Consider the following 22,088-nt stretch of genomic DNA (forward strand, 5'->3'; position numbering starts at 1 on the left):
TGCTTCTGTTATACACACACACAGAGCAAGAGAGAGAGAATCTTATCCCTTTCTGTAATAAGTAACCAGGAAGAGGACAAGACATGAGGGAGTGTGACCAGGGTAGCAAACAATCAGAGTAGAGATCCTGAGTTAGTACTAGGGTAAAATAAGAAGCAAATTCAGGTACATACTACTACAACATGCTTAATGTAATGTTCTCAAATCACATAAACAGTTTTTAACTTAAAAATTACAATTCTAAAATCCCTGTTAAATTCATAATTTCACTGACCTTCTTAACTTTTGACCCTACACATGCACGTCTTTGGATATGGAATTCCTAGAAAACGGCTATTATTTCTGTTTATTTATTTATGTATTTACATCCTTTCACTTCCATCTCCCCTAAGCATAAAACATTAGCTTCCTTTAAAGACTCTAAAAACAAGCAAGTGTCCAATTAATGTGCCTTATTTAAAACACAGCTTGATTGCCAGACATTATAGCTATCACTTCCACTAATAGATTGTGCTACTCTAGAAATAGCCCCGATATCCACAGTGGTACAACAACATATTCATACCCTTTTCTCCTCACCATTGCTCTTAAATGCCCTTAACTCTGAGCTTATCTCCACTAAGCAGTCATGAATCAGTGAATAACATGCCATTATTTTCCCAGAGTAGCATGGGGTTAGATGTTAATCAGACCTCTTTTTTCAAGCATGTGCAAGTTTTTCTCTGTTTATTTTTTCTGAATGGGTTTGGAGTCATATCATTTCAGTCTTTTAAACGCTGTGTCTTTTGTCTACTTGCCTACATCAGTGGAGTAGGCCAAGACTGTTTCTTTCAGGTACAGCATTATACCATTCAGTCTATTTACTGTTAACTTCCTGGCACTGATGAAAGTACTATCAGAGCATGGTAGACTGAGGGATGAATAGAAATAAATAATACTCACACACCTCTAATTCATTGCTTTCAAACAAAAATCCTTAAAACAGTAAATTTTAATAGGAAAGCCTGGACAGACAAAAGAAAAGAATTGAGATTATTGGCCACCAGGTGTCACCACTATTTCTCTTATCACCAGGAAAGAACTATTTATATGACAAATGCACCAGGTAAATGTGGGCAGGAAAACCACATAAGTGAGGAGGTAGCTTTTTTATACAGAACTGGAATTTAGTAAATGGTCACAGGGATCCTTTTTTTCCTCTCCCTATATGTGTAACAAAAGTTGAGAGAGTGAATGGGTCTCCAAAAACTGGGAGACTGAAATGGCTTTTGTACCTCAGTTTCCATGAATCTGTGCCCTTTGCAAGTGGCAAAGACCGACTAGCTTTTAAGGAGCACAGAGAGGATGGCTATGTCTGTCGTCATCCCACAAATAAGCCCCCTGCAAAAAACAGCTAAGAGGCCTTGTTCATTCTTCCCTCAGCACCTCAGCTCTGCTCCCTGCCACACAATTTTAAAATCCTTCCTCCAAATAGAGAGAAGCGATCCATTTCTTTTCATGACTACTAGACTCATCAAATCCAGCTTTGCACGTGTCTCCCTGAACCCACATAGGTAGGTAATCTGGTACCTTAATCATTTTAACCTTTACAATTGAAGGAAAATTCTAGCTGACTCCTTTACTGCCCTTGTCCCCCCTCACCGCTGCCCCAAGTAAATTCACAACAATACTACAAAACCAGTGTAAAAAATACATCTAAATTCTGTACGCAGTGACCCTGCACAGATTATTCCTGCCCAGCACAGGAATAATCCTTATGATATGACTGCATAAGAGCCATTGCCTTCTTAGGAGACATGTGCAACATGCAGATCAAACTTACTGCTCTTGTTATTAGGGTGACCACCCATCCCCAATTGGGTGGGACAGTCCCAGAATGGGAACATCAAGTCCTGGTCCTGGGCTGCGTGACTCTGAGACATCGTTTGTCCCAGATTTGCAGTGTCATGCAGGGATCTGTGGGAAATGACAGATTTTCCCTTACAAGCTGGCAGTGTTTCAACCTGCAAGGGGCTATTTGGGGCTGCCAAGAGCAGCACGCAGGGAACACCATGTGTATTTGCACACCTTCACACAAGCAAATGGCCAGGAATACAGCCAGTCAGTATGGAGAGGAGCTCCCTGCAGCTAAATATACATACGGGGGAGTGCAGATTGAGGCCCCTTTGGTGAAGGGGGTTGTGCGCATGGGGCTATGGCATACAACATGACAGAGCCACGGGTGGCTTGTGCAGGGGGCACAGGGCATGGGGGTAGGCATGGCTCCAAGCTGCCGCGCACACCCCATGGGGGGCATGGGCTGCCCATGCCCCCACAAATTTGTGTGCAGAATAGGGATGGATATGGGCTGCCCACTATGGGCTGGGGCTCCCTGCCCTGCTGCCCTCCTCTGGGAGCCCGATGCCAGCTGCACACTCCCTGCTCACCCAGCAGCAGTGGGGGTTGTGGCAGCATGGAGTTGTGTCCCCCGGTGCTGCCAGGCAGGCAGGGGATACACAGCTGGTGCAAGCTCCCAGGAGAAGGACAGCAGGGCAGGGAGTCCCAAGCCAGCAGTGGGCAGCTTGCATCTGTCCCTGGTCTGCTTGGCTGTGCTCCAGCAGTGCTGCCGTTGGAAGTGGAGGTGGAGGCAGAGGTGGGGAGAGAAAGGGATGAGGCAGAGACTTGTCCCCACTTAACATTTTAAAAAGGTGGTCATCCTACTTGTTATTGAATATATTAATTCATTTTTATTGAAATGATTACTTCACTTGCTTTGTTACATCTAAGTATAGGAGGGCTTTCTTTTTTTGGTTTTTTTAAACTAACCTGCAAAGATTGAATCAATTTAGGCCTGGGCTTTTTGAATGTCTGTGCCTTGCCTTAAACTGCCACTTTCAGCTTTCTATGAGCTCAGTTATAACTCATTCTATTTGCTGTGAGAACTAAAATGATGTGGGAAGGAAGTTGGCAGTGATCAGACTAAAAAGACTAAGACTGCATGTGAAGATCCTAAATATTTAGGGAATGTTCAGGAAGATGCATACCAGCATATTAGAGCAGTGAGTTGGAGAAAGGGACAGGGTAAGCGACTCATTTTAATCCTGCTATGGGATATTATAACACCAGAAACCCTGAAGACAAATTATGCATGTTTGTGATCAGCAATATCTGAATAAAGGGTGTTTGTGTCCACTTAAATAATAAATGTATGTATTCATATAATTATATATAGATAATAGTTTTCATATCTATGTCATATTCAGATTTAAGTTATCACAGATACAGAATACCATTTTATAATATAAGTAGGACAAATTAAGAATTGAAAGGCCTAGAAGAGTTCTTTCTCATCTATTTTGCTCCTGGTTGGTGCTTAGAATTGTATTTCACCTGTACAATTGAACTACATCCTCCCTTCAATGGTAACATCTATGACATTTCAAGATTCAATATAAGTCATGAGCCAAGATTTTCAAGATTCCAGAGGCTTCACTTTTCACACTTTATTAAATGGCCTGTTTCTCACAAAGTGGTTCTCTTGGAAAAATCAAGCCCCCTTTTCAGTCAGATCTTAAGGCTGGACACTCAAAACGGAGGCACTCAAAGTCACTATTTACCTTTGAAAATCTTGGCTTTTTTGGTTTTTTTCCCTATGCAAACTTGGGACCCATAATGTTTACAGAGAGGATTCTATATTTGTCCAGAGTAGCAGTGGATGGTTTTTAAATGGTTTTAAATGGGATTGTGCCAAGTCCTGATTTCTGCCAATTATGTTTGTTTAAGCAAGACCTGGGAGTTTATAACAACAGAATTATCTATTTTTCAGAACAATTAGCACAATGTTTTTGTAGTAACTGAAGGTCAGTGGTTTAATGTGCTTTAACTACAATACACTTTTAAAAGCTAATTAAGAATCCTCCAGTTTGTACTAGAGACTGAGAACATCCTGTGCTAGTCAACCCTGCAGTGAAGAGAGGGAGAGATGGGAGGAAGGATTCAGAAAGAGAAAGAATCTGCATGCAACTAAATAAATACACCATAGAAAGGCAGTTAGCACAGGGCCATGCAAAAAATCTCCAACAACATTGTGGTAAGTCAAGTGATAAAACTGTACCAGTCAAAAAGGAAAAAAACCCTTTAGTTTGCTAATTAGCATTAATCTAAAACATGAATCAGCAAATATCAAGGATTTTCAGTGAGAAGATAAAGGGTTGCTTCTTAGACTAGGAAAAGGTGTGTGGGAGGCAGAAAGCTTCTCTCAGCATTATTTTGAGGCTATTCTTATTGTTTACTAATTCTATGGTATCTCTCCCTCTGTCAGTCAGAAGTACCAAGCACCATTCATTGCAAGGGACTGAGTAAATAGGCCTTGTAGAAAGATGAGGTTTATGGTAGAGGGATTTGAATGAAAGGATAAAGCATGGGGATAGGGATAGGATTTCATGCAGCAAGTTTCACGCACAAGGAAACTATGTGAAAGAAGGTATACAGACAAAAAGCGGGGAGAGGGACTTGATTATTTGTCAGTTTAAGGGAACTGAAAACATTGATGGGAACCAGAAAGAGACAACCATAATAATAAAAAAATTGGCAGTAGAGAGGTTATGTTGGGCTTTAAAGACAAGGGAAAGGAGTCTATATTTAATGCAACAGCTATGTCTTGGCCCTTTAATTGAAAAAGGTAAGAGAATTAAATAGGAAAACACCCCCACAGGGCTGTTTTTGGATGCTTATCCAAACTGCGAGCCTAAGCCTCCCAAGGTTCATTTATCCAAAGCCTGTAAATAGAATCACACACCGAGACTCCTCATTTTAAAACTTTGGGCTACGCAGTGTTATCCTGTTGATCAAATGTGGCAATTACTGCAGGCTTAAAACCTTTTAAGGATAACAATAGATGCTGCCAGTCAACGCAAGAAAGAGAACACATATTCAAAGAGCAAGCTGAATGAGAAATAACAGCAACATGTGTAACTAGAATATATTATGGATTACCATCATCTAACACAAAGGCTAGTAAACTATTCAAAAATGCAGCAACCTGCAGAGCTAATAAAAGGGACAGAAATGGGGAGATGTCTTGGTTTGTCTAATTTGTGTCTTTCCAGCCTCAGTAGAATGACTCACTGGGTTTAGTAACAGCTTGTGAAGATGAACATATTAATAACTTTACAGTGTAGCCTAGCCATAAAATGCAACATTTTAAAATTCTGTTTTCTCACACATAACATACCATGTTAAAGCTTGAATAAAATGGTAAGGTACATACTGCATTGTCATCTTAAATGCTGTATTTTATTTATAGATTTAAAAATGCAATTTAAGTTTGGAAAGACAAGTCCCGCAAAATATCTGAACAATGATACTGTGAAATATTAAAAATGTATGACCATAAAAGTAATATCCCAAGATGTTCTGCAGTGTTCCCTTCTAAGTGAATATTCTTCCCCATAAAAATATTGAGAGAAAACTGTATATCAGGCATACATGACTCAGGGCTGCATAGAAGTGACTTTCACATTCAGTAGCTAGTCTAAACTTCAGTAAATTCTATGGAATATTAATAGTTTCAACTTCTCATACATCTTAACATCAGATTTGAACAAACAGAAAAATAACAGGATTGGTAACATGCACTTTGATACTCCTTTATGTTGTTAGGCATTTATTCTTTTCTATTCTGTTCTAGTACTGTGCCTTCAGAATGACATCTATGTGCCTATTAACACTTATGCATCCATCACTTCTGAGGCTGTAGGGGGGAAGAGGGAAACAGCTCTTCTTATCTCAAGACGGACATCAGTAAACACATTTTTTAAATATATTTCTGAGGCAGCCTACTGAATGTTTGCCTGAATATAATGAGCCCTATTTGTATACATGCCTAGTAGAGATGCGATTGTAGATTCTACTCTAATTTTCTGAGGAGAAATAGCATTACAATTAGTAAAAAAAAAAAAAAAAAAAGAGGCCCTATCTTTGTGGCTTTAATCTTTTGCCTTTTGGAGTGCAGGAGACTGATCAGTAATAATTCCCTTCCTGTTGTAAGGGCATGAGATACCTCTACAAGCTGCAGAGCATAGACAGTCTTCAGGCATACACCAAAACAACACTGCAAGAATTATTTACAAGACTGATAAACCCTAACATCCAAGAATCATGAATCAGGACCTGAAAAATCATAACATTCACTTAAAATTTACAAGCCTTTTAAAAAGAATAAATTATGGGCTCTTTCATTTGAATTCTGATGCTTGAATCTTCTCCCCAACCCTAAGGCTATAACCAAGAAAATATATGCAGTCGTACATGGGGATTGGGAGCTGGAGAGCAGGAATCTCAGTTTTGACAAGGAAGTATGGGGACCCAGTCTCCTGGTTTTGGCAGGACGAGAAGGAGAATGGAAGTAGAAGCTGAGAGCAGTGAGGAGAGGATAAGCTGAATAAACAGCAGACTGCTTACTGACACACTGCCCCAAACTTTCTTTCTACCACCATCCCTTTGGAGTGTGGGAGGATTGCACTGTGAGATGCTGAAGAACCCAGGGGACCTCTGTCATGCTCCATGAAGCATCCATATACATAACAAGATTACTTTGGGGGCATTTCTGCCATTCTTGGAGTGCTTCAGAGGGCATGTACACCTCTCTAGCTCTCATTTTGAAACACTTCAAAAGCATTTGATGTGCTTACATTGTTATGTCTGTCCATACCCCTAGAGACTTATCTGATGCCCATTACGTTTAGCAAGTCATAACTGTTAATGAATGTATCCTCATAAGTTCCCTCTAAGTTTGGCAAATGCTATTTTTCCTCTTTTACAGATGGAGAACTGAGGTACAGTGATGGGGAACTGGGTAATCTGCACCAGATTTTACACATGTCTGTGACAGAACAGAAAATTGAACTTGGGTTGCTCATATCCTAGGTTAATGCCTAACCACTGAACCATACTTCCTCTTTAATTTATTTCAGTGGACTTGAGATCAATCTGGCAAAGAACTGTGAGTGCAGTTGTCTACACTTGTGATTTGTCTACACTTGAAAGTGAATTGTGTTGAATACATGTTAATTAACTAAATGACGTTAATTAAAATGATTATACATTTTAGTGTAGTCACAACACAACTGTTGGTTCTGACTCATTTAAAAAAGCAACTCTCTTTCTCTACAATAGGTAATGTTCAATACCAGGTTACTTAGAACATATTTGCTGATATAATTTCTAACATAACACCTACGGCTAGGTACACGTCACACTCAATGTACATTGAGTGCACTGCAAGCACTTTAAAGCCATAACAAAACAGACATTCATAGCACTTAAAGTGCTTTAAAAATGTCAGATCCTACAGTACGTTAACCCTCAATGGATGTGACAGTAGACTAAAGCACCTTAGGTTAGAGCACTTTTTTGAATGTCTGTACCACATCTATTGCACTTCAGTGTAGGTCACATTCTGCTGCCATCCCAGGGGCCAGCTGGCTAGCCTCAGCCTGTACTCATCTGCTCTGGGTGAGCACCAGCTCAATCCCACCCTTGGGTTGTCACAGATAGGAGACAGAAAAGGCTCTGTTTCCTCCTTGTGTGGTTGGGTGGGGGTGGGGAGGGGCATGGGGGAATGGAAACAGAGCCTGTTTGCCACATGGATCCCTGCCAAGCTTCTAGGCTTGGGTATTGGTTGGGGCTGTGCGGAGTCCATGCAGCAGAGAGGCTCCATTTCACACCCCACACACTCGCTGCCCAGCCTCAGTTTCTGGTGCAGTGAAAAGGTGGGCCAGGTCACCCCACACTGCACCTTCATGCTGCCTTTGTCAGGAGGCTCAGACAGAAGGAAAGGGAGCTCCCCTGCTGTGAGGGCCCCCACCACAGCTTGCTGGCTGGGGTATTGGCAAGGAACCAGGCCAGGTTTATGCAGGAGGGAGGCTCCATTATCACCTCCCACCCCACCCAAACCTCCTGGCAATAGCAGCCGGAAGCTACAGTGTGACAGTGCCTGGATCATCTTTTTCCCATGCCAGGAACTGAGCAGGGGTGGGGCAGTAGGGGGGAAGGGAGAAAAATAAAATTAAGTGCAGTAATTAGAGTGCTTCTGCTAGGGTCTTTTTGAACATATTAGTCTTTTTTTCTAGTACAGGTGAAAAATCTGTACTAGGAAATAGAATAGCTAACAATGTATTTTCTGCCACTGAATCAGGTATTCGAAGCTAAAATTTGAAGCTAAAATTATTGGAACACGAAAAACTGTCCTTGCAGAATTCAAGGCCATACCAGTACTGAACACTATATACACTGAGTGAAGTTATTTATGCTACAGCATGACTTTATGTATGACAGGGAAAATTTGCTTCTGTCAAAATCCTGAATCCAAAGACCTGGGGAGAAAAAACCCCAAAACAAAGCACTTTGGAATCTGATATAATAATAATTTACATATGCACATTTTTTAAATATTTGAAAACTGAAAATGCATATATTAAATAATCAGATGTCTATTGTGGAAACAGACAGATCTCCATTTCCTACCTGCTTTTCTTTTTTCAAGAACAGCTGGCTTCTCAGGAACTTTCTCTTTTTTTTCTTCTTTTTCTAAGATTTAATTAAAGAAAGTCATCTGATATACTAGAACTAAGAAGTGCATACCCACATATGCAGTTCTCATGGACACACAAAGAAAAATGTGACTTGATTTTGAGAATGATTCCTGTGTGGCCCTTGTACACAACCAGACACAGAGCAGATCATCGAGTCCGACCCCCTGCCATGGCAGGAAAGAGTACTGGGGTCAAACGACCCCAGCAAGGTGTACATCTAGCTTCCTCTTAAAGACCACCAGGGTAGGAGCCAGCACCACTTCGCTTGCCAGTTGGTTCCAGATCCTAGCCGTCCTGACAGTGAAGTGCGCCTCCTGATATCTAGTCTGAATCTACCTTCTGCCAGCTTGTGACCATTATTCCTAGTCACTCCTGGTAGTGCTCGGGGGAACAGGGACTCCCCCAATGCCTGCTGGTCCCCTCTGACTAGTTTGTAAACAACAACTTGATCCCCCCTCAGTCTTCTGTCATGGAAGCTGAACAGGTTCAGGTCCCGTAGCCTCTCTTCATAGGGCCTGCCCTGCTGCCTCTGATCATGTGAGTGGCCCTTCTCTGGACCCTCCATGTTGTCCACATCCCTCTTGAAGTGCAGCGCCCAGAACTGGATGCAGTACTCCAGCTGCGGCTTGACCAGTGTCACATAGAGGGGGAGGATCACCTCCTTGGACCTGCTCGAGATTCATCTGTGGATGCATGACAAGGTGCGGTTGGCCTTCTTAACCGTATCCCCACACTGCCGGCCCATGTTCATTTTGGCATCAACAGTGATACTAAGATCCATTTCTGCCTCTGCACTGACAAGAAGGGAGTTCCCTAGCCTGTGTAGGTATGCTGCTGGTTCTTCCTCCCCAGGTGCATCACCTTGTACTTGTCAGTGTTGAAACCCATCCTGTTCTCATCTGCCCACCCCATAACCTGTCTAAGTCTGACTGCAACCTATTCCTCCCTTCTAGCGTCCCCACGTCCCCCCACATCTTAGTGTCATCAGCAAATTTGAACAGGGTGCTTTTTACCCGCTAATCCAAGTCACTGATGAAGATATTGGACACTGCGGGCCCGAGGACCGAGCCACTGCCCACATTCCTCCAGGTTGATAATAACCCATCCACCACCACTCTCTGACTGCGGCCCTCCAGCCAGTTAGCGACCCATTTGACTGTGTAGATGTCGACACCACAGTCCCCCAGTTTTTTAATGAGAATGGGGTGAGAGACAGTGTTGAAGGCCTTCTTAAAGTCCAGAAAGACTACATCCACTGCTACCCCTGCATCTAAGGATTCTGTGACCTGATCACAGAAGGTCACCAGGTTGGTCTGACAGGACCTGCCTCTAATGTACCCATGTTGGTTGCCCTAAGCATAACCTCCCCTGCTGTCCCCTCATGGAGATGTGCCAGGATAATTCTTTCAAAAAGTTTACCCAGAATCGAGGTAAGACTAACTGGCCTATAGTTTCCTGGGTTCTCCTTCCTCCCTTTTTTGAAGATGGGAACCACGTTGGCCCTATTTCAGTCCTGTGGCACCACACCAGAGTACCGCGAGTGCTCATAAAGCCATGCCAGGCATCCCACAATGACCTCAGCTAATCACATGGGCCAGGGACAGAAATTACACATAAACCAGTTTAAGTGATCAGAAACTGGTATAATCCTGTAACAGAAGAAAAGTTCAATGCATATAAACCAGTTTCAAAATAGCCAAAACCAGTTTAAGATAAATCTGGCTGAATGTAGTATCAGATTTAACTGATTGAGGTCAGACTGATTTATGGAACTTCTGTCTCAGACCCCTTCCTGGTTTAAATTAAATCAGAGTCCCCCAGCATCCCAGCATGCTCTGCAGCCCTAGCCTGGGCTGTACTCTCTGCTCCAGAAGTGCAAGCCTCTTCCCAGCAGTGGAGCTGAGAGGGGTGACTATGGGGGATAAGGAAAATTTTGGGGGGGCCATAGCCCCCCCATAACCCTCCAATGCCACCATCATTTAGACCCCATAGCCACCCTTCCCAGTCCTGCCACTGCCGCTGCTTACCCCAGCTCAATAACACAAGCCTAGCCCCAGCCATCTGTTCACATTGCCTAGGGCTGGGGCTGGGGCTGTAGGGCTGAGCCAAGCCCTAGGTGCTGCTGAGGACAGTCACAGAAGGGCACCCTTCCCAGCCATCTGGGACTGCACGAGCTGTGTGCTCAGATCACTCCTGGCTACCCATACCCAGGCCAGACCAGGCTGTCAGGGAGCCACTGCAGGCCTCTCTTCCTTCTCATCCTCCCCTGCCATGGGTCAGGAGGCTGTCTCTGTGCAGCACTAATTCATCAGCTCTGTGACAGCCCAGCCTAGCCTGGGCATGGAGAACCAGGAGCAATCTAGGTGCACAGCTCCCATGGCCCCAGTCTTAGCTGCAGCCAACTAGGAAGGCACCTGCCCCACAGCCCAGCCCAGTTCAGCCCAGCCCCTCCGCATCTGCCCTCAGCAGTGCCTGTGCACTAGCCCGGCTCAGCCCCACAGCCCCAGGCAAGGCAGGTGGATGGTAGGACTGGGCTGAACCAGGTCATGGGGCAGGGCCCTTCCCAGCCAGAGGTGGAGCTCAGACTGGGGCCATGGGAGCTGTATGATCACATTGCTCCTGGCTCCCTTTGCCCAGGCTCTGCCAGGCTGTCACAGTGGACTCTCCCCGTCCTTTTCCCCTGCCACAGGGCTGGGGGATGCTCTGTGCAGGGCTGCCTCCGGGCTCAGGGCTGGAGGGCACAGCATTAGGCCCCGTTGGGGGGGGGTGGAAACTGGCCACTGTGGGGTGGTGAGGAAAAACTGGATCAAATCAGGCTCAGGCATTTTGAATATCCGTACTTAGCCATGATAATGAGAATTAGCGTCCACTGGGAGAGTTTGGACCCTTTCTAATTCATCAAAGGCCAGGCAAGAATCATCAGTGCATGGATGTGGAAACTTTTAGTTTAAATTTCTAGTGGCTAAGAAATCATTAATAGAATCATAAATGACATAAATATTTCCTCATGAAAAGGAAACCCTTAGTGCATTTCAAATGTTTACTGGGAATTTATAGACTAAAATTCTGTTCTGACGGGTGCCAAGTCTTTGGCACATAGTCATTACAAATCTGAATTGAGATTCTAATAAACTGCATGGTACTGATGCTGCTGAAAGTGTCAGGCAGAGTAAAAAACCATCTCCCCACCCATTTTCATATATGGCAATATATAATCATGTGCTGATACATCACAGTGAACTATTATAATTGTTTAATGAGTTCATGAACAGCCTCACAATAGAATGAGCAAACCACAATGGCTAGCATTTGTTCTCTGCTTTGTCATCCAGGAAGACTTTTAAAAATTTGATACCAAACACTAAAACAGTAGTAAAAATATGGAACTCTGCTCTGAAAGAGGCAAGGGAGGACTATGTAATAGAATAGCAATATGGTATTATGCACTTAAGATTTGATCTGCCAACACTGTATTCATGATTTTTTGGGCCATTGACTTGAAATGAGAGCTGGATCATCTTTAATACATTTTCCAGTTCCATACCTTTCTTTTTTGTTTCAGGAATAACTCTCCTTTCATGTATTACTCTCTTTTCTTCTTCAGTTTCTAAGAAAAAAAAAAGAAAATGAGTTGAATCCATAAATTTTACTAAAAATGTTTTTTCTTAATAAAGCAGTAAGTGCCAATATTCAAATAGGGTCCAATCCTTGGACAGCCATATGGCAAAAATACTGCACAGGTGCAAAAATATGTCAACTTAAACATGTTTTATAACTATAGTACGAAGTTTGAACCAATCAGCTTATTAAGGAGCTTATTTTCAGTCTCTTAAACAGAAAACTTATACTTCAGAGGCTGCATGGAAAGGTAAGGATAGAAATGGAGCCACTGTGAGCACCAGATAATTATTTAAGATGTAGGCACTTATTCAATAAATTATACCCATTAACCTGGTATAACTAAGATTTTATTACAGTAATACAGTAGCCCTGCATCTGTTCTGAGTTAGTGCTTCCCCTGTAAAACCTGTCTCCAATGAAAGCAAAACTTGCAAGAGGAATAGGTGCAGAATCCCATGAAAAGCCTGAATAAATAATATACCTCTATAACATTTTTATGAATTGGACCTTTAAAACTGTCATTATAGGACATCTGTTATTCATGCGGAATTGCAGTTAAGCCACTGTCTATTAAAAAGCTTGACTCTAGTCTTTTGAATGCATTTTGTTTCTGCTTTGTAGATTCATTGTGCAACAGTGGAAAATGATTTTTTTCTGTACCTCTGAAATGCTGCAATTTCATAAGTTATTGCATGAGTGTTATTAATTAGCAAAACAGAACTTAATATGAGACATTAAGAAATCATTGTTCATGAACTCCCTTCTGTTGTTCATTAGGAAATGAATCTCCAGAAGAATCTTGTAAAATAAAGGCAAATCTAGATGCTCGTTGTGCCCCGCCTCACAGACATCTGTCTTTGCTCCTTCAGGTCATGCAGTTTAGACTGAGGTATCAGCTGAGTTGGGAGAATTCCAGCTTTCACTTTGTGACTCTTTGGTCTTATAAGTATGTACATGAAGCCAGCCTGTATAATTGTACAGAATAGCACATACAAACTATCATGAGTCATAAAGTAAGAGATCTTGCTCTACATGAAAATTGTTGCCGGGTATGGGAATCTTTTCTGAAATTAGTAGCTCCAGGCAACAAATATGCTATTAGCCCTTGCATAAATTAACATCAGGAGAAAAGAAAAATTAAGTTACTTACTTTTCACTTCCTTAGCTATCACAATAGGCTTTTCTTCTGCATGAGAAAATATATACAAAAAGAGCGGTCTTTAAAATAGGGAATGAAAAAGTTCATTAAAATACAGAACCGCATGTTTTCAAGAATTAAAACCAAACAAAGATACATATGTACTTGGTAGAAAACTAGACATTTTTTTAAAGTGATCAACTCCAGGCTTTTCAGACACTGGCTCCATAAGTAAAAGTATATTGCACATAGCAGCAGGACTGATTTGCTAACATGAAGGAATCTTGCTGAAGCAAACTGGTTCCAACGTTTTCTGACAGCTATAATAAATCCATGATTTGATGTTTGCAGCTTTATTACTTTTTAAATAAATGTATTTAGCTTGTTTCTTTTCTGTTTTTATCATGATGATAGAAGGGAAAACCCGTTCTTATTTTTTTAAGAATATTTTGCCCATTTGTTTGTTCATCAGGTGTCCTCCATTTAGTCCCTTGTCCATCAAAGCACTAGGCATATTACTAAGTTTAAGGTGGACCATTGGTTTCAAATCAGTTTTTCATGTGCTTAAGAATAAATGTGTTTCTTTATCAGGCCCTTAGGCTAGGTACAGGCATGACACTTTTACCGCTGTAAGTGATCAGAAACCAGCCAATACCCGTAACAAAACAGAAGTTTAGCAATATAGACTGGTTTAAAAATGACAGAACCCAGTCTAGGATTCTCCTCTTCCCCTTCCCCCCAACAACCAAAGAACGAATGTGTGTTCACCAATCTAAACTACACCACTTACAGAAAACCTCGTAACTTAGATTGATTCCACCTCAGGTTTTGAAATGTCTGTGTGTAGCCTTAAATTTCAAATGTTTTGTGCTAAGGGAACTAAAGGCATAATTTCAGGAAAAGTAAGTATCCATAACATCAAAATTACAAGCACAGGAATGTTCATGCTTGGTCATATGCCCAGTTGTACCCTGGAGCTGTTTCTTCATTAGTTCCAGCCTCAGCTGCTCTAAATAATGGGTAAGTGGGAATCATCAGCTGAGAAAACTAAGCCTGTGGATTGCTGCTTAGGATCTCAAGATTTTGCTTGCTATCTAAATGAGTGATGCTCAGTTTGAAAGTACAGAATGTTTTCAAGAATTAAAATAAACATTCTGGTACCGAATACAGGCAGAACATCAAGAAATAATGGCAAGCATGGCCTTTGTAAGATGACATTGTATTGCTACAAATCAGGTTCGTCAACACAAAACATCAGGCAGAATTGGAAAGTCTCTTATTAATGCTTCATTCACTCTTCCCAAGGGCAATCAGTGCAAAAAGAGAACTAATCAGACCTGCAACATTTAGTGATATCTGTGGATTTGACGTCCAAACACCACTTCCGTGTTAAGGTCTCTAAAAAAAGTTATCTTTGTTCAGTAACAAAGGTTTCAACTACATAGCAGACTACAAGCTCCTTCAGCCCTTACCCAAAACACTTCTTGTCTATGAAAGTAAGCCACTTCATTGACTCACTAATGTTGCCTCTTCCTTTCCCAGCCAGAGCTTAATAACAACAGCCATTAACACAATGTATGTAATAGAGAATTCCAAACACTTATAACCAGCCTACTAACTGAACTCACTGACAACGTTTAGTTGAGCTCTAACATGATTTCTACTGCTGCTTGGACTTTAAATTCTCATTTGAACTATCACTCTAGCCTTGTCATAAGCTGGTGAGTATATTTGTTCTGGCTATGTCTTGGGACTCATTTTTCATAACCTGTTAAGACCTCTCTCAGGCAAAATGGTGAACACAATGGCCCTTGTATCTCTCCCATCTGAATGTCTGAGAAGGATGACAAGTTTATAAGACTGTGGGGCAAACCTCATGTGATATTACTGATATTTGTGAGCACTGATTTCCACTGGATAACTATGCTGATTCATGTTTATGCTCCTAAAAGAGTTTGCCTTGCACAAAAGCAGAGGTTAAAAGTACAGCTAGATAGGTTCCCAGGAGTTCAGAGTCTAGGACCCTAACACATATTGAGATTTTTCTTTAGGTTTGTTTCTTTTTCTTTCTGCAAATCTCCAGTGCCTTTGATATGAACTCCTAACATTACAGGCATTTTAGTGCTCAGTTTTCTATTTAACAAATATCTAAAGGTGATGGTGCATGTTGCATTGGTACAGTCCTTTTTATTCTGACTTCCTGTAATTTCTCGGAGAATTTTTTTGCTTTTAAATAAAATCCCATCTAGAATTGACAGATCGCACCTAAGCTGATGATAGCTTGAGAATGTCCCATCCCAGTCACACTATGATAATGGCCTTAATCATTTGCCATAGGTTCTTATCAGAAGGCATTACCCTGGCAATCATAGTCCACATGTCATCTGAGAGTAGAGCTTGATAAAAAGAAAAAAAATCCATGTAAAATGACTGGCTCTGGATTTTGTTCCTACACACTTCTGTCAGTACACTAAGAAGTACATCTATAGCCACCAAAGCTCTGCCAGATTTGAAAATAAAATATTAGTATTTGGGGGCGGTGTGTATGTGCATGTGTGTGTTTGGGGGGGGGGGAAGGTAGGGAAGGAATTGCTGTATTATCAAGGAGAAGTTGCCAAGACCTATCTGGCAATGGCAATAAGTGGCAGCTAATATTTGCCTCCAAGAAGTACATATATACATATATATATTAAATCTTTACATACACATCTGGAAAGGCTAAATGTTTTTTCTATTTATATTACCATTCAAGTTTGTTAATACCCATGACACACAAGCCAGTAGTTTCCAGTTTTGCCCACACCATTTTAAATAGACTTCCAAAAAATGTATATGATGCATCAGTTAATTTACTATTGTGCTCACTGCCAGAGTATCTCATGTCCCATGTCATATCTCTTCACAGTAGTATTCTCAAGTTTCTGTTTTGAGTTATTAGAACAAGAACAAATTTCTTTCAATAGTTCAACATTTCCAAGAATGCTTGTCTGCAGGGCCAAACATGCTTGTGATGATTTCAGTTTTACAGTTTACCTATTCATTTTTCTATGTTACTTACTCTCTTAGTTATGTTATTTCTGTTACATAAAACTAACATTTTTGTTAGCTTAGCTTTAGCCCAGCAACTCTTCTTGTCTGTGGGGCTGCCAAGAGTTCTTGTTCATCTTCTGCTAATGGTTTTCCCCAGATCAAAATGTCATTTGCGTGAATCCTGGTATCCTTCATACCAGCAGATATTTGTTGTATTTCCCTGTGAAAGGCTTCACATGCTAAACATAAACCAAACAGATGCTGTGGAAACAGTTTCTTCCAAAGCAGGTGTTGAACATCTATAAAGAAGTGTTAGAAAACCTGCTAGAACCCTGCTGATACATCCATAGCAGAAAATGTTAATTTATTTAATGCTTTGATTTTTATACATAAATCAAGGGTTTCATCATTTTTTTCTTCAGTAATCACCTATACCCATTTGGTCGCTTCTACTTCATATGAGTTTCCCAGAGTAATGAACCTACTCAGCCTCTCTTTCAATATTTCTGATAGTAAAAAGAACTTTCTTAGCAGCATGGATTATGATGTGGTTTGTCTGTTTCAGGTCTCTTAACTCTGGTAAGAGTTTCCCTTCTTCCTGTAAGATTTCTCCAAACTGTCATCCAACTGGGCTGGCCACTTGCTTTCCAAAGAATGCATCATATTGATGAGACGAAGATCTTTGGGCCCTATAAAGCCCTCAGTGTCTATTACAAATTTATCTTTTCCAGTTCAGTTATCCGGTTCCCCATGTTCCTTTACTACAAACAAGCTCACTGCTGTAAGATCTGAGTTGTACCACCTATTGACTTTTCAGCCTGACATCACTCACAGCTTCTTCTATCATTTCACTTTCTTCTACAGAAATCCTCAGGTTAAAAAACCTGAGAAAATGCTGTAAAGAGTCTCTTATCCATATCCTCCATAAATGCTCCATTCATGCTGATCCATATTTTTTAGGTACAGTAGAGTACATGGCACATTTTTATAATATACTTTGCTCCAAAGAGCTTATGATCTAAGGGTACCAAAAGCATGTGATGATTTTCACCATTTAAAGCATCTTAAAGCCTTCACTTAATGTATGTGGATGACTTCAGAATGTTTTTTAAAACGTGGAAGCTGCCTTAATGAAACCTCATTGTATGTGTTTTAAATGTAAGGAAAACTGAGGTAGGGGATTTCACGCTACCTCGTCCACTTTTATTGTACATGTATTCAACTGGAGCTTTTCAAAGTGATAATTAGCTGCATTGTGTGGCATTCAGCACCCCCTGCCTTTTACTCTACAGAATTACAAGGCATGAAACTTGTACCAAACCATGGAACATCTATTAAATTTTAAGGCTCTGTACTTAAAGCATGTTAAGTAAAGCACAAAAATTACAGCACCTTTGGAAATGCCTGCCCTTCATGTGTATAGGCACCCTAAGGTCCTATCTGTAGTCCCTGAAAATCCTTTAAGGTATCTGCTTTCGCAAAATATTATCAGCTTAGTCTTAAATACTGAGTCACAAAAGGCAGCAAAGAGGTGGAAGTGTCACAGACTTTATATATTAACTGCTTTTCTAGAATGCCAGCACCATGGAGTAAGATTGCAAATAGGTGTCTATTAGGTGGTAAAGGATCTGGCCCTAAGTATAAGGCAAGAGATAATAGGGCATATAGACAGTGACTGAAAGGAGACAATATTTGTCAACCAGGGCTTTTTGCTCTGGTAGACTAAGCATTGTCAAGTTTTTCCATACATCATAACAGAGGAGACTTTTAAGAAGAACAATAACACCTTTGTGGATGTCAATACAGAGCTACTCTCAAGTGCATGAGGAAACAGGAAACCCTCAAAAAAGAAAAAAAAGCTAAAATATTTCACAAGGAATAAATTACTGGGAATCAGATTAATACCAAGGTGACAGTTCTAAACTAAAGCAAAATTCAAGACTTTATTGGATTAATTTTGGAGGGAAGGAGACAAAGGAGTTTAGGGGAAAAGGAAGAAATTGAATTAATGCAAACAAACAAAAAATGTATTTGGGGTTGAAAACCCTTCGTCTGCTTCTTCACCTCCTCATGTTCTCTACCTGTGATGTCAAATATTTCTTACTAGGAATGGGGAGGTAACAGTGTTATTAATACGTAAAAACATACCACTGCAAACTAGGCTTAGGTGTAAAAACAACATGTTTCTGTGTCAATGCTGGGAAGATCTAAATTTAGGAATGCATTTCAGTTAGGTGGCATGGTGTTACATAAGTGCTCTGGTCTGTCGGAAGGTGGAAAATGCTGTTAAGAGTCTCTTATCCATATCCTCCATAAATGCTCCATTCATGCTGATTCTGAAAAAAAGATTTTTCTACTCATCCATGACTTCTAAGAGGAGGAGGTAAGAACAGTGCCAAAACAGTACCATTGATATAGAGTTGTGCAGAGAGGAATGTGCAGAAGAAAAATGTAACTAGAGGTATAAATGTCAAAAGGTTTGGAGATGGTTCGGTTCAGATAAGCCTCCTAAAGTTCAGATGCTTATACAAAGCTTATCTGCACTTATCAAAACCCTCGATGTCAGGAATTCCTGGGAGAAGAGCTTTTATGAGAGACTTTTGATATTGTCTGGTTTTGTGAAATACTGCAACAATCTCTCTGGCTAACTGATTCTGATTGTTACAGAAATAAGGGAGAGCAGAAATGCAAAGGAAAAAAGGGAACACCAAATAATTTTTTTTAAAGTTAATTTTGTTTTTCCATCTGCAAGGAAAATATCATTTGAGTTTGGCTCAATGGGTGAAATTATGTTCTTGTGTTATGCATACCTTATATTTAAAACCATACTTTCTTATCTTTTAGGAACAGATTATTTCTTTGTTTGTTTTAACTTGAGACTGGAACACTATCCTTAGAACTCAATGAAAATGTTGCCATTATGGGGCCAGAATTTCATTAAATGTTAAAACATTATTTCCATTTTTGCTCCTTTGTCATTTCTTAGATTTTTGCATTTGTCTTAGCATGGAGAATGAAATTAGAGTAGTCAGTTTCACTCTTCAGGCTCATCAATTTCACATGCATTAATACAGCCCTGCAGTGATTTGGTTGCAAACATTATAGGGGAATTCAAAGAAAATTCATGGAAACATTTCTATTAGCCCTAGGTTTCATAGAAGCTTGTTTTGGTTTTTTTTTTAATGAAACCGAAATCTTGGGTTAAAATTGACCTGAAAATGTCTTCTTGGAAGGCATTTTTTAAACAGGTTTGTCCTTTTGGTCCAATTATGTCCTTTGTAGGGAATAATTCTGTATTGGCTTGGCCAACTTACTAGAAAGTCTATAAAGGTCAGGAAAATCTACCTCTTATTGATTTACCAGTAAGTTCTCAGAATTGCTACTTCTTATATGTAAGTCCTTTTTGACTTACATGGTTATGTCAGAGCAAAATTAAAAACAGTGATCACTAAAAATCTGTTTGAAGCCTGGCTTTTTCACTTTAGCAGATTTGCACTATGTAATTTTTTTCTCAAAATGAGAAGCAAAAGAATAATAAAGCACACATAGCACTCATGACAGAGCAACCTGAAGTCCTTGTGAAACTATGTAGCTAAATCTTGCCTTGTGAATTTAGTTTTCTGCATTCACATCTCAATATGAAACATTATTTGGCAGCTTTAGAGATAAACTGCATGAAAACATTTGCTAGATCTGTGGAAAGTATGCAAGTAGCACTATCCTGTCTGAAATTCCTAGTACTTTCATGTGACCCACATAAGTGTTTGTGATTTCCTCCTGGGGTGATTATAGCCTTCCCACTTCATGGCTCTGTTGAATTAAGCACAGAAACTGTTTGTTAATAACATGGGGCCATATGCTCCCCTCACTAAACAACACAGCGGGGAGTAAAGGAGTACAAATACCAGTTTAATGAAGCTTTCCCCACAAAGGAGAAAATGATAGACAGCATGCTAACCTCAGCCATGTATCGGATCACAGCCCCACCAATTGGACAGTGGTCACCAGGGTTCAGAGGTGGTGAATACATTGACAAAAAGCAGTTACTTTGTGTGTGTTGGCCTCTTGGGAAAGGATCATAAAGTACACTTTTAATCAGCTAGTACTGATTGGCTCAGAATTCACCTTTTATAGCTCAAAATCCTACTCATTAGGGTTAAGAGCCAGGTAGGTGAGTCAATGTCCATAACAAATACTGAACATATACTTGGAGGGTAATGGGGGGTCATGGCACCTCAAAGGGTGAATACATTTGACAAGGAATGTCCGGGGTTCCTACCCAAACCTATAAAGAAATGGGAGGCCTTGATTAATTCTCTTTCTGCAAGGGTGCTACTCTTTTTCCTCCCAAGAAATATGAACTAATTGCATCTCCAAGCCCAACATATATTTACCTAGCTGATTTTTTTCATTTTTTAACATGGATGTTATTGTTAACGACTTGAAGAAAATGTATACTTTTCATATTTATTTGTAAATGTAAATTTATTTGTTTTGTTGGGTGAATTTTGGCAGGGTTTCTCCCATTTAATACCTCCATTATGCTGATTGGAACGTAAATAATTATAATGTTAAACTCTGCCTAACTGAAGCATAAACACACACACACATGCCCCAGAATAAAACTCACATCTTGTAATGAGAAAGAAGGATGAAGACAAAAGTTTTATTTCAGAGTCATGACTTAATTCTGGCTGTTCAGAGCAGGGGCAGAGAGTACTCATCAGGATGCACATACGAATGTGTGTTCATATCCTCAAATTAGGCAGATTTCAACACACACACACATGGGTGCCTGTGGGTGTTTAAAACCACTGTTCTAAATTTCAGTAAGTTATTTCCAGTGATTAGTTAATTTTTTCAACTTATCAGTAAAATAAAAGTAGTATAGAAGTGCCTCATTTCATTAACTAAAATGTCAAGGGCTTTCTGAAACAGTGAAGACTTAGGCTTTTCTTCATCATAGCTACATTTTTAGAGTATGTAGCCAAAACTTATAATCTAAATCAATAAGCATATTGCTTTGAAACCTTGTTCATATTATCTCTAGGGTTTTGCTGTCTTTATTATAGACTCATGGGGATTTAGAGTCCACTTTTAGTAAAAGAACTAGTTTATATTCTGTAAAATCTCCAAACGTGTGTTATTTTTCTTTTTCCATTTATTTAGTAAAGGATATTTACACACAATATCCTGCTAAAGATTACTAGATGTTCCTAATGGATTCCTGTTGAAATGTAGGTTAAAATGCATTTTAATGCATTACTGTATTTCCAAGAATGACACAGATCTGTTTTTCCTCTATCCAATCTGTGTGTCCAGATTAGAGCTGGTTTGAAGATACTTTTCCATCCCAATTGGATTGAAAAACCAAAAATGTAGATTTTTTTTTTTAAACAAAACTAAATTCTGCTTTGGAAGTCTTTGAGTTGTATCTTGAAATGTTGGTTTTCATTCAAATTCATTTGGCTTAAAATGTTTTTGCTGCACAGAGGCAAAAATGATGTAATACACAACACTAAAAAAAAGATAGCCAATAAATGGTGCATAGACAACAGATCATTGATTTATACCAGATTCAGACTCTTCTATAAATCAAGGAAATTGTAAAATTTTGTACTGATTCAGTAATTTAGATACTTTCATAGATTTCATAGACATTAGGGCTGGAAGGGACCTCGGGAGATCATCGAGTCCAGCCCCCTGCCCAAAGGGCAGGAAGTCAG

At 40.2% G+C, this 22,088-nt stretch overlaps 1 protein-coding gene across 1 annotated transcript in view; it reads right to left on the reverse strand.

Annotated features, from left to right (window-relative positions):
• Window positions 1-22,088, reverse strand: part of TRDN (triadin) — a 195,353-nt gene that overhangs the window by 12,209 nt on the left and 161,056 nt on the right. Inside the window, exons 13-15 of the mRNA XM_019538202.1 lie at window positions 13,345-13,380; window positions 12,118-12,180; window positions 8,506-8,568 (exon numbers count right to left, since the gene is read on the reverse strand). Coding sequence (XP_019393747.1) covers window positions 8,506-8,568; window positions 12,118-12,180; window positions 13,345-13,380 — 162 coding nt within the window. The remainder of the gene's footprint in view (window positions 1-8,505; window positions 8,569-12,117; window positions 12,181-13,344; window positions 13,381-22,088) is intronic.

The sequence above is a fragment of the Crocodylus porosus genome, unplaced genomic scaffold (genome assembly GCF_001723895.1).
Source record: "Crocodylus porosus isolate Cpor-Errol unplaced genomic scaffold, CroPor_comp1, whole genome shotgun sequence".
NCBI lineage: Eukaryota > Metazoa > Chordata > Crocodylia > Crocodylidae > Crocodylus > Crocodylus porosus.